General features: G+C 44.3%; 1 protein-coding gene across 2 annotated transcripts; it reads right to left on the reverse strand.

Moving 5' to 3' along the window:
- Positions 1–582: 582 nt before the first annotated feature.
- On the reverse strand, positions 583–12,228 carry mios (missing oocyte, meiosis regulator, homolog (Drosophila)). 2 transcript variants are annotated; one of them, XM_010889876.4, is made up of 12 exons: positions 12,198–12,228; positions 10,518–11,400; positions 9,096–9,585; positions 8,409–8,507; positions 8,001–8,255; positions 6,798–6,967; positions 6,454–6,519; positions 6,208–6,366; positions 5,821–5,973; positions 1,545–1,761; positions 1,120–1,249; positions 583–858 (listed from the first exon to the last, which is right to left on the reverse strand). In XM_010889876.4, exons 2-12 carry the CDS (start codon positions 11,334–11,336, stop codon positions 768–770), a joined length of 2,649 nt encoding a protein of 882 aa, XP_010888178.1. In that variant the 5' UTR covers positions 11,337–11,400; positions 12,198–12,228; the 3' UTR covers positions 583–767. The 2 variants fall into 2 exon arrangements, with proteins under 2 accessions (XP_010888178.1, XP_010888179.1); XM_010889877.4 differs by lacking the exon at positions 12,198–12,228 and adding an exon at positions 11,688–12,099.
- Between the last annotated feature and the right edge of the window lie 730 nt (positions 12,229–12,958).

Consider the following 12,958-nt stretch of genomic DNA (forward strand, 5'->3'; position numbering starts at 1 on the left):
AATTCAAGCAGCCAAAGGTAGGTTCAGGCATGTGTTTAGGCGGTGGTCTAGAGTTCTCTGCGGAGCCAAAATACAACTGTAAAATACCCATCTGACACCCTGGAAGACCTGGTAGATTTGTTTCTAGATCAATACCCAATCCGACTGGTACCCAACAACAAACAGATCAGATCCGAAATGTATGGTATAATTCACATGCAAACGGTATCGGACCCACATTGATCAGAAAGCCACTTATGCATGCTTTACTGCCTGGCAAACTATCTGGCAGTGAAGGTTAACATTGGACATGCTTCTTCTGTTGTAGCCTGAACTGTCTAAATTATGATTTACAGTCTACAGGTAAGTATTTTTGTTATGACAATCCATTTAAAATGGCAAGAAAGGGTATGTGGAAACGTCATGAAATTGGCCACCCGCCCTACTTTCTCTTGCACAAATAGCTGTCCTGAACTCAGTGCCATGGAAAACAACTAGGCCCAACAGCCCAATACAAGTCCACTATAATGGCAGCTGAAGCCAAACAAAGTGAGCCAGACAGGGAGAGGGCTGAATGTTGAAAAAACTTTTCTGAACCAAATGCAATGTGTAGCAAATATGATTTACAAAATGTATTTATTATATATGACAGGACATTTTCTTCTTAAAATATGATTTTGGATTAGTGATCCAAAATTGGAATATCCGACCCAGTCAAATTCCAGATCAGAACTATGTTATAGGACTCAAATATCCCAACAGTAGTCCCTACTAGAGGTCCTTCCCATCTAGTGGCTGTCAGACGGCACCAGGTTCCCTGTAGTGTCCAGCTGCATGCACTTACAGGTGCATGCTGACACAGGACACTCCGTATGGTCCCTAAAGGGTACAGAGAAGAAAAATACAGTTTAACACCAAATGGTCCCAATAGGGAACAGAGAAGACAAACACAGTTTAAGACTACATGGTCCCTATAGGGAACAGAGAAGACAAACAGGTTAACCAACAGAAGGATCAAACCACCACAGAATTACACACCACAACATTCCTGGAAATAGTACACCATGGTATTAATATAATTGAAACCTGTTGTCAGTTTCTCTTTCAAATGTTGTCTCAACTTTAAATTAAGGTTCTCACCTAAACCAGCTTAACATGTGACCAGCATGGCCGCCATGGCGACAGTTGTGGCACCAGGTAAACCAGTTGTTGAACTGGGACAGCTTGTTCTGCCTGGTCAGGTCTACCTTCTCATCAGACTTCCCTGTGCCTGCGATCCAATTGATTATAAGCAATTAGTATTTTTTCATTTGTTCATCATATTAATTAACTGCCTTAGTCGTGCATTTAAATTAAAAGTGAATGCATGCATGCTATTTTCTGTGATTTGTATAAACTAGTAATACACTGTTGTAGTAGTACTTTGACAGAGTAGCTTAAAGTCGACCTTAAGACACTGATCCAACATCCCTTTAACTATATAACGGTTATGACTAAAGGGCAAACTGATCCTAGACCAGTTGCTAGAGGCAATAGGCCACCCAGGGCCTATCTGCAGTGCTTACCATGCCTAGTATCTGGACAGTTGGATACAGGCGTGCCCATGTTCATGAGGCAGAGAGCACAGCGGGGGAGGGGCTTCCTGCACCCGGGGCAGCTGGTGACCTTAGACTTGGTGGGCGAGCCGCTGACCCCGTACTGACTGAACCCACGGCCCTGGTGGGGCATCGCCGAGCAGCTGTACGATATGGACTTCCCACAGAAGTTACAGCTCACAAACACCTGAGGTGTCATCCAGAGGACAAATGTCAGGAATGCTAGAGTCATTATCATACCTTCCTTTCATTTTTACTACACTGCTCCCAAACATTAAGGGAACACGTAATCACCACAGTGTAACACCAAGTCAATTAAACTTCAAGGACATCAATCTGTCCAGGTAGGAAGCATAAGCCATGAATCAATGTCACCTGTTTTGGAGCAAATGAAAGTGACAACAGGTGCACTGGAGAAGCAACAGCAAGACAACCCCCAAAAAAGGAATGGTTTAGCAGGTGGTGGCCACAGACAATTGCTCTCTCCTTATCCTTCCTGACTGATTTTTCTCTAGTTTTCCTAGTGTCTCCATGAGGGTGGCATGAGGGTCCAACTTCCTTGAGCGGGACCTGTGCTCACAGCCCAGCACTGCGCAGCTCGACTGGCATTGGCCAGAGAACACCAGAATCTTCACAGATGAGAGCAGGTTCACACTGAGCACATGTGACAGACGTAAAAGAGTCTGGAGACACCCCGGTGAACGTCATACAATCTGCATCATCCAGCATGACCGGTTTGGCAGTGGGGCAGTGATGGACTGGGGAGGCATATTCTTAGAGGGTCCCACAGAGCTCCACGTGCTGGCCAACGGTACCCTGACTGCTTGTTAAGTACCGAGTTGAAATCCTCAGACCCATCGTCAGACCTTATGCTGGTGCAGTGGGCTCTGGGTTCCTCCTGGTGCAGGACAATGCCCGGCCTCATGTGGCCAGAGTGTGTAGGCAGTACCTGGATAATGAAGGCATTGATGCCATCGACTGGCCCTCACATTCACCAGACCTGAATCCAAAGGAGAACGTCTGAGACGTTAAGTATCATGCATCCAACGCCACCAAGTAGCGGCACAGAGTGTCCAGGATCTCACTGATGCCCTGATCCAGGTCTGGGAGGAGATCCCCCAGGACACCATCCGCCGTCTCACCAGGAGCATGCCCAGATGTTGTTGGGACTGCATACAGGCACGTTGAGGCCAAACACACTACTGAGTCACATTATGAGTTGTCGTGATGAAATTCACGCAAGTTGGAACAGCCTGTGATTTCAACTGTTTACTTAGATTTTCGATGTGACTTTGAATCCTGCCCTAAATCAGTTGATGATTTTGGTGTTCCAATGACCGTTGTTACATCTTTTTGTTATCAACGAATTACACACTGTACACTAAAGGTTATAATCTTTAACATACTTCGGTTATCAAGACCCAATGTGTGATTTAAGTGTTCCCTTAATTTTTATGAACAGTGTAGTATACATGCAACTTAACACAGTAAATACACAGCTTTTACAACCCTGTTACCAAAAAAAAAAGTTGAGACGCTACATAAAATGCTAACAAAAACACTATGCAATGATGTGCAAATCAATTTATCCCACCCTACTTTCTCTTCATCAAATGTTGAAACAGAGAAAATGTATTGCTTTTAGAGAAATACACACCCATTTAGAATTTGATGCCAGCAAAAGACAGTTTTCACAGACAGGGATCAAATTACGGGGGGAGGGGTCGATCCGCCTCATTAAGACGGGGACCCCAAAAGAGGTAAAAACAACAGGTCGGGGGGTCGAAACAGTTAAACATCGTTCATAACTTATAATCGTAAATATTACAAAATATTTACTATATTCAGATTCTTATACGATTTCAGATTCCCCTAAAGTGGACCATACCATATGTTAACCTTGATGTTAGTTGGGGGGGGGGCATTAATTAATGAAACTCAAAAGACGCATGAGTGACGTACTGCAAATTCTCTGCAAAAGTTGGACAGCTTTTTAAGTCATTTATTCTGTCTTAAACTGCGTTGAAATGTAACGATAGAAAAGTGCTAACGCGTTCCTGAGTTTTGCCATTAGTTATGGTTTGCAAAAACGGCTGTTACTTCGGTCAAATTTGCTTAATTTGCATATTTTCTGACTCGTTTTGTGGCTGTGGCTTGGTATTTCAGCCCAGGAGAGTCAACACGAAACTCTGCTGTAATTTTTTTTTAATGTAAGACTGATTAAATAAAATGTTTTTCATTAGGCTACTTTGAAGACTGAAACATTAGCCTAACTACTACTTAATGGCATAGACCACCCAAAAATCTGCCAAATTTGTTAGCGGTTTTCTTACCTTGAAGTCTGACAAATTTAGATTTTTGGGTGGTCTATGCCTTTAATGTTAGTCAGGCACAGGCCTAGATGCTGTATGGTCATAACCTGTCTGCCTAACTCTGGCATGTTGATATTGTCTTTGGTTCAGGTATTGTGTGGGTCTGTGTTTGAGTGGAAATTATGGTCTGCTGTTGTTGTGTGGGTCTGACTTGCTGCCAGTTTCGCTCTAGGATACTTTGTTGGTGACCCATAACTACAAAAGTTGTTGTGTGGTTTGTGCCCCATGAGCTGGTGTAATGGATTGGATTTATCATAATCTGCAGACTGCAGACATTATGTTAAACAAGCTAGATACTTAAAGGATTGTAAGACTTCAGTTCACTGAGGCACGCGTCTGCGCTGAACTGAGATCCCTTTACGCCCTGGAGAAAAAGTTGACCACCCCCAATTTTCACTGTATAATTTGCAATCTGGGGACAGGTGCATGTTAACCACTGTGTTGCATAACCTCTTCTTTATTAATACTCTGTTAGAGAACTGGGAATTGACCAATTTATGTAGTTTTAAAAGTGAAATGTATTCCCAATCTTGCTTGATATCGGAATGCAGTTGCTCAACAGTTCGGGATCTCCTTTGTCATATATTTGGTTTTATAATGTGCCAAATGTCAATTTCAATGGCCAGTTTAGCACCTGGACTCTTTTACTATGGCGCTGTGCTGTTGTAATACGTGCAGAATGCCAAACCACATTGTCTTGCGGAAATAAGCAAGGCCTTCCCTGAAGAAGACATTGTTTGGATGGCAGCATATGTTGCTCCAAACCTCTATATATTGTTCAGCATTAATGGTGCTTTCACAGATGTGCAAGTCACCCATGCCATGTGCACTAATGCACCCCCATACCATCACAGAGGCTGGCTTTAGAAATGTGCGCTGATAAGAAGCCAGATGGTCCCTTTCCTATTTAGTCCGGAGGACGCGGCGTCCATGATACCCCAAAATAATTTAAACTTTTGATTCGTCAGACCACAGGGCAGTTTTCCAATTCGCCTCAGTCCATCTTAAATAAGCTCAGGCCTTGTTCATAAATGGTTTCTTCTTTGTATGGTAGAGTTTTGACTTGCATTTGTGGATGCAGCGACATACTGTGACAATGGTTTTCGGGAAGTGTTCCTGATCCCACGCAGTGATTTCAACTACAGAATCATGTCTGTCCTTAATGCAGTGCAGCATGAGGGCCCGAAGAACACGGACATCCAATATTCGTTTTCAGCCTTGTCCTTTGCATACAGAGATTTGTCCGGATTATGTACCGTAGAAAAGATCCCCCAAAGTATTTGCAATTTTATGCTGAGAAACAATATTCTTAAATTGTAGCACTATTTGCCTGTGCAGTCTTTCACAGAATGGTGAACCCCTCCCCATCTTTACTTCTGAAAGACTCATTCCTCTCTGAGATGCTCTTTTCATAGCCTTTCGTGTTGCCAAAGAAGCTAATTAATTGTGAAATGTTCCACCAGGGTGTGGTTTTTTCAGCATTACACACATTTTCCAGTCTTTTATTTCCCAGTCGTCCCCAGCTTTTTTGTTGTAGGCAACAAATTCAAAGTGGGCATACATTTTTCAAGAAACAACAAGACTTCTCATTTTCAACATTTGATATGATGTCTTTGTACTATTTACTTTTAAATATAGGGTTTAAATGATTTGCACCTCATTGCACTCTGTTTTTCATTACATTTTACACAGCATCCCAACTTGTTTGGAAACAGGGTTGTATATCAGGAAGTACCCGTTCACCACAGCGTTCAATAGAAAACCTGGAAGCAAGTTGGTCACCAGTCATATCCTCCTTGTGAAGGCAAGCTTATTAATGATGCAAAAGACATAACTGTGAGCGACTCTTCTTGTGTTAATGCAGTGGTCCTTGCCTGTGCCAGTGGTTTGGAGCTGGGGTCCAGCTTGCTCCGGTGGATGTCAAACTCTGCCCGCTTGTGCCAGAACCTCCACGCGTCCAACAGGTTGCGGTAGTTCTCAATCCAGCACTGGACACGGGAGTCCTTCACTACCTCGCCCGGGGAACCCTGAGAAAGAGAACACACCAATTTCTTCAAGATACAGACAAAAGAAGGTTCTTTGAATTTAACTCTGACTGGAATTGTAGCAAAATGGCAGCCTCAGTCAATCAAAAAATTCCTTTGTTGGTTTTGCAAATGGTTGAAATCACTCCGAGAAATCACTCCAGACAGATACAGCCAAAATACTTGGGCCATAGCAACCTTACTAAGTGCAGACCACCAGAAGCTTCCCAATGGTACCTTCAGCATGCAGAAGCTGGCGGTCTGGACGTCCCCGGTACGGTCTACGTATCTCTCCATCAGGTCCACTCCGTCTTTGGTCAGCCCAGTCAGCAGGATACCCTCCAGGTTCCCTGCCTCCTTCATCTCACCAGTCAGCTTGTCCATATAGCGGGGTAACTACACAAGCAAAAAGGGGTGAGAACTAGAGCAGAACCTCTTGCAGGTTCCGCTTGGGTTTCGTGGCGGCGCCTGGGGAAGGGTTACCTGCACGTCGTTGAGGAACATGCATGCAAAGGCCACTCGGTCCGTTACAGCCACGCTGCTTTCATACTGAGGAGGGAAACGTAAAGAAAAGAGCTGGGTTACTATGATCCGCTACTTCAGTACCATAGCCTTCCATCAACCGTGACAAACACCTCCCTCGTTGCGCTGCTGCAGATATTCAGGATTCATTTCTATTAATCCTAATATTTGTGGATCCTGTGAAAACTCACTGAGTTCCCCTAGGTTTCCTCTCGTTGGACAATTCCTGTCTGCGGGAGCTGGAAAATGCACACACAGTGTCATCAATCTAGTCTGGATCTAGGGTTTGGTCCCTGCCAGCGTACCAGTACTCCGTCGTAGCTACCAGGCTCGCTGGTGAGGAAGGCGAACATGACACACAGGTAGGGGTTCTTGAGTTGGAGCCTCAGAGAGCTGCACATCTCCCTCCACAGAGAGCTCTTCTCGTCTGTGTAGCCCGACAACGCCATGGCCACCACGTTAAGGTTGAGGTCCCCTGCGAGGAAGGAGGCGTGAGTAAGGAAGCAGGGTTTTATTTGAGCTTGGCTCATCACAAGCGGCTAATTACATTTCACGGGCTCGGTCAAATTGATAAGCTTCGTTCACACCAGACACGGCAATCTTTATGCGTTCTGGCGGAAGTCCATTCATTTCAATAGAAAGCAATCCGCACCGCTGCGTCTAATCTACCGTACTCGGCCAGATTTGGTTGCGGTACGGCAGGTGTGTCGCATGAGTTGAAATTTTCCAACTTGTGCGGTGCTTTTCCGTACGGTATCAGAAACGGAAGTTGATGTACCACCGAAGAAGAGCTAATATGTAGCTTTCAATTACGGGTTTATGGGATCGCAAAAATAGATTTTTCCACGCAGCATTTTTAACATTTAGGTCTCGGTAAACGTCTGAGGTAGTATCATACAAACAAGGGTGGCTAGACACTAGCAAAATGAGGCTCTCCTCCATCTTTCGATACTGGTTACGAAGATGCAGAAGATTGATTGTGTTTTTTGCGTAGATTGATTGCGATGTTTGCGTTAAATTACCGTACGGTAATTTTATGCCGTGTCTGGTGTGAACGAAGCTTTATATCAGCGTGGTTATAGAGTCAGTCTGTACAGACACTGGTGAGCTCCTAGCAGTATGTTAGGTTAGGCACGGCCTTATGCAGCAGATTGGTGCAAGTTAAACTTCACTCAATATCTAATAAGGCTCCATGTGAGTCATACGACAAGGCAGTAATTATAAGTACATTGTAAGAGGTTTCCCTAGTAACCGATGTGCTATTCACACATCATGCGGTGCACTGTACAAACAGCGCAAACACATTTTACAGTAATTTTATGAGGAACTCACATTGCAAAAGTGCACTTCAGAATAAAAAAAACACAGTGTATAGTACATCAAATCATTACTGCATAAACAATGCACACCAGACCTGGCCAATATTGAGTATGTGTTTTATACACAAAGCCGCTGCTGAGGCCGGCAGTCACTCTGTTCTGGCCAGGGTAATGACTCCAGCCCAATACCTTTCTCAGCGGAGGCTCCCTGGTTGAGGATCTGGATGGCCCTGCGGATGTCCAGGTTGAACAGGGCTACGGCGGCCGCCCGTTCCCACTCGCCCTCCCCCTCCAGGGAGCGCAGGAAGGGCTCCACGTCAATATCAGGGCCCTGTGTGATCCAGCCGCACAGACGCAGGGCCAGGCTGCGCTCCTCGCTGTGGAACCGCGAGACGTCCGCCTGGCGGTCCGAGCCACTCCAACAGCGGCGGTTCTCTGTAGTACCTGGGGGTGGAGAACACAAACAAATGACGGTTTAGAGGCTTTCATGCACTATCGGGAATTACCAGAATCATACATGGGCACTTAATGATTTGTTTACACAGCCCATGGTTCTTCCTGAAAATAAAGATTCATTCACATTCTAACTTTTCTCACCTGAGCTAGACTTGACTATGTTGTTGATGCCTGAATAGACCAGGGCTTGTTTGTTGCCCTGCTGTCTCTGCTCCATGTCTTCAGTGTATTGCTTCATGAGTAATACTAACATAGGAAATGAAACACTTGGGCATCTTAAGAACCAGTACAAATAGTATCAAAAGCACCTTAGTACATCTATACAGTGTCCAGAATGTCAGGCCTAACAAGAAAAATAAAGGACGCATCTAGTTATCAACACAGGGCAAGCAGAACGCAAGACCTGTCTCTCACATAAAAACATTGTGTCTACTTTACCAAAAAACAAACAAACGAAAAGAACCCAATAAAATATTCAAATTTGACAACTTTGTTTTGGAAAACCTTTAGTCGGCCCTGATAGCCTGTAGATGGGCTGTCAACAAATTATCAGTAACATTTTAACCATCTACAAACCCTTTTCCTGTCAATTCTTATCCTAACATTATCAAGCAATTGCTTATCAATTGTCAACGGACAGTTTGTTGACTGTTAATAGTATCTATTACCTGTACAGTAGCTACCAACAGAAATAGTGACTGTACTGGCATTATTTTTCCTTGTATGTGCATTAAACAGGGGAAATTAGCTTTCCAAATAAAACTGCATTAATATTATAATAGCAGTTTTGCTTGTTTAATATTACGATTGGTTTGAAACAAAGGATATAGTGAAGAGTGAACCAGAGGGACTTAAGCTGGGGGTCATCCCCTCCAGCCAGCAGATGGTTCTTCCACACGTGGACGGTATCATGACCGTACCTGGACTGGGCCCTCTGCCTCATCTTAGTCGCTATGTCCTTCTCCACCGTGCCCTCCCACGCACCGCCACCTTCCTCAGCACACTCGTACAGGCGCCGGCCGCACGCCCACATCAGCGACGTGGTGGAGCTCCAGGCGAGTGAGATGCGCTCGAACACGGTGAAGTCGGTCATGGCACGGTTGGCGGCCGACACCACCACCATGCGGTTCTGCGAGGTGGGGTGCCAGGCAAAACTCCCGACAAGGCTGTCGCTGGGCTGCACGCTGCGCTCGATGATGGTGGGCTCCGTCTCATCGCCGATGGGCGTGGGCGTGTGCTGCATGTCATACAGTCGGATGATGTTGCTGTCGCGGGTCAGCGTGGCCAACAGGCCCGTACGGGTTGGACACCAGGCCACCTGGGAAGGAGAGGCTGAGCACTACTCAATGTAGCTAATGCCCCCTTACACTCAGCAACTGGTTCTGCACAACACCTACAACCAAACACTTTCTATAGCTGTTCTTCAGTCGCTCACATTGCTGTGGTAGAATTCTGTCCACTCTCCCGTCTTTAACCGATGTAAAGCTCTGTCTCCTGACACGATTTACATCGGTTTTTGAGAACAAACACCTGACAGTCTGTCATTTTAGAATTACCTGATAGACACGTTTCCTTTATTGACAGCAAGTCTTAAGTGTTTATGCAGCAATGTCTCCCGAAAGCATGACACTATTACCCCCGTGGTTGACCTTTGATATGGAATCAATAGTGTGGAATGTTGGTGTTTAGTTTTCACCAGACATAACAGGACCCAAGGCAAAATGGCTAACATTGGTGAAAACCAAACACAGGCACTCCCACCAGTATTGACCACATAACAAAGGTCAAGCATGGTGATGGTGGGATGTTTTGAAAGACTAGCCATTATTGAAGGAAAAACATGTTCTGTATCAGAGAATTCTAAATGAGAATTTCAGGAAATTTGACTGCAAATTTAATCAGATGTGAACGTTGGTCATGTCACAAGAGAATAAAAAATAAAAACAGAAATAACACTTAAAGTGCAATAGCTGAAAAGCAAAACATAAAAAAAAAAATTAAAGGCCTAATCTATAGCCAGACCATTACCTAACATAGATGTTGTGGCAGGGCAACCTTGTGTTATGGGTTTGCTCAGGATCAGTTATTGTAAAAGAACATTGTGGTTGATCAAAACAACACAAAAATGTGACAAAGACAGAAAGGGGACGAATGCAAACTTAATCCAAAGAGAATATTGTAAAAAAGTCCCAATTTAGAATGCACATTTAAAGTTTGCGTTGAACCCAAACAAACCCAGAGACCCAGTACCTTGGTGAGTGGCTTTGGCTGCTCTGTGAGAGTGAGCACAGGCTTCTCAAATTTCCGCAGGTCCCAGATGGCCACCTGGCCCTCGAAGAAGGAAGCCACACGGTCTGGGAAGTGGGGGTCCACTGTGACGCCCTGGATGGCCTTGGTGTTGACAAATGTCTTCTGGCTAGTGTTGCGCAGGTCGAAGATGGCCAGGTTTCGGTGCATGCCTGCCAGGAGCAACTTCTGGTCGCGGGGCAACCAGCAGAGGGAAAGACAGGCATCATTCTGGCCTAGTTCATACAAGGGCTTGGTCACCACCAGGCCAGAGTCAGTGTCTCCGCACGAGAGGCGGTTCTTCTCCGCTGCTACACTAGCATCTGAGGAGAACTTACTGCTTATGTCCCATATGAGCACAGAGAAGTCTGCTCTGTGCTTGTCCAGCCCAGCCGCTAGCCAGTTGCTGTCTACAGGATTCCAGGCAAGAGTGTTGCATTGACGAGCATGCTTAGGGACAAACTCCTTCCCGATCAGCTCCTTGCACTTAGAGTTGTGGCTCTGGCCAAGGCTAGTGAGGACTACTCTGCCGTTAGCTTGTCCAACCGCTAGCAGACACTCAGGCTCCTGCTTCGGATACCAGGCCACACATTTCATGTATGGGGCGTCAGAGTTGATGGCTAAAAGAGTAGCAGCAGTCTGCTCAGAGAGGGGGAGAGCCCCGGCTTTGGTCTCAGCGCTCCCCGCAGGTCCAATGCGGTACAGTCCAAGCTCTGAGTCACAAATGACATACCGGTCCGGATGGTGGGGAGACCACAGGATGTCTGGTTTTGAGCCACTCATTGCTCAAATGGAAAAGCTTCTGTCCAGGATAGTTGTCTTGCTGGTTATATTACAACATAGTATGCTGGTGGGAAAATAATTTCAACATTAAACTACTACAGTATAGATACATTTTACAGCTAATACATTTGAAATGTAAATATCCACATCATCCATTCAGTGTCACTGCCAACTACCATACAGCAAATCGGCTTAGTTTAGATGGCAAACTAAAACTTGGACATTCTGTCAACTTTGAGCAATAACGTTACATTCGTATGCTGCCGGGTAGCTATGTACCCAGTGCATCAACGGTGTAACAACTTGGTTAGCGAGCCCAAATTCGTGCAAATTCACATAAACTCAACCTACGGATGGAATGGGATCGTTTTTAACTTTGTTGATGCTTTCAATTCAGGGTCGTTTGTCTAACATGACCAACTGAAACTGTATTTAATGTTTTTACTAGCTATGTATGTACCAGTTAGTAGTAGCCAGCTAAAGATAGCTAGCTAATGGTTTAAAGGCCCTACAAGTTGGTAATGTTAATGCAAAACTTTAACGCGTTAGCTAGCTTATCCAACAAAAGCAAACGAAATACAACGTTGGCTAGATACTTCATATAATTTAGAGAATGTAACACGCCAGAAAGATGAATTACGCCTATCTCTGTTAGTGTTACACTGATTCAGCTATGTTAGCTAGCGCTGATACGTTTCTAACAAGTGAGGTCACCGAATAATTACATAATACTGTCGTTAATAAGCTGCACTGCAAGCAACAATATTGTTGTCATTAGAATATGAGATAAATTATTAATAAAAAAACTTGTAAAACGTGTGTCTAATAATTGGGAAGCAAATAAAACAGAAATAAACGTACAAGTTGATCAGCGTCATCAGCGTCTTGTGAGCAACATTAAAAAAACACTTCCGGGTCACGCAAATGTGGTACATTTCAAAATAAGAGGCTAACGTTTTACTTCACAAATGACACAATGATTTATAAATTGTTTAAGAAAATGTTCCTCTTAAAACATTGACAACAATTAATATTTGTTCATATTTAAGATGAATTTCTATAAAAAGCACGTTCCTTGGTCAACATTCAGACAATGCGAATGACTGAATATGGAATATATATTGTCTCATAGCTCAAAATGTATTGTAGGAAATGTTCAACAGAGTATGTAGAGTATGAAAAACCTGTGTAATCATGGGGAATGGTGTGCTACATCTACCAACACAATAGTTTCCACACCCTCTTTAGCCCCCAAAGCAGAAAATAGACCGTACATGGAATGCATATTGCCTCATACAGGAAAAAATGTTCTACACGCCGTAGTGAATGTATTGTAAGAAATGTTCAGGAGGCTGTATTGAGCAGGAAAATCAAGGGGCACTATGTATTTGCAAGTGCAAGCGATAACGCTAATGTCAACAAACATTGCTCTGTACTTGTGTTCGTGCTACCCCAAAAAAATTCCCAGGAAAGGGCAGATTGCAATTCGAAGGTTCCAGTTACGCACAAAGACATGGCACAAAACACCTAAAAAATCTGTTAGAATGTTTAGTTCCCGGCACTGTACAGTCAATTCCCCAAAGGCGGCGCTACAAACAAAGATGTAAGGGATTTGGAATTTG

The sequence above is a fragment of the Esox lucius genome, chromosome 20, assembly GCF_011004845.1.
Source record: "Esox lucius isolate fEsoLuc1 chromosome 20, fEsoLuc1.pri, whole genome shotgun sequence".
Classification (NCBI taxonomy): Eukaryota; Metazoa; Chordata; class Actinopteri; order Esociformes; family Esocidae; genus Esox; species Esox lucius.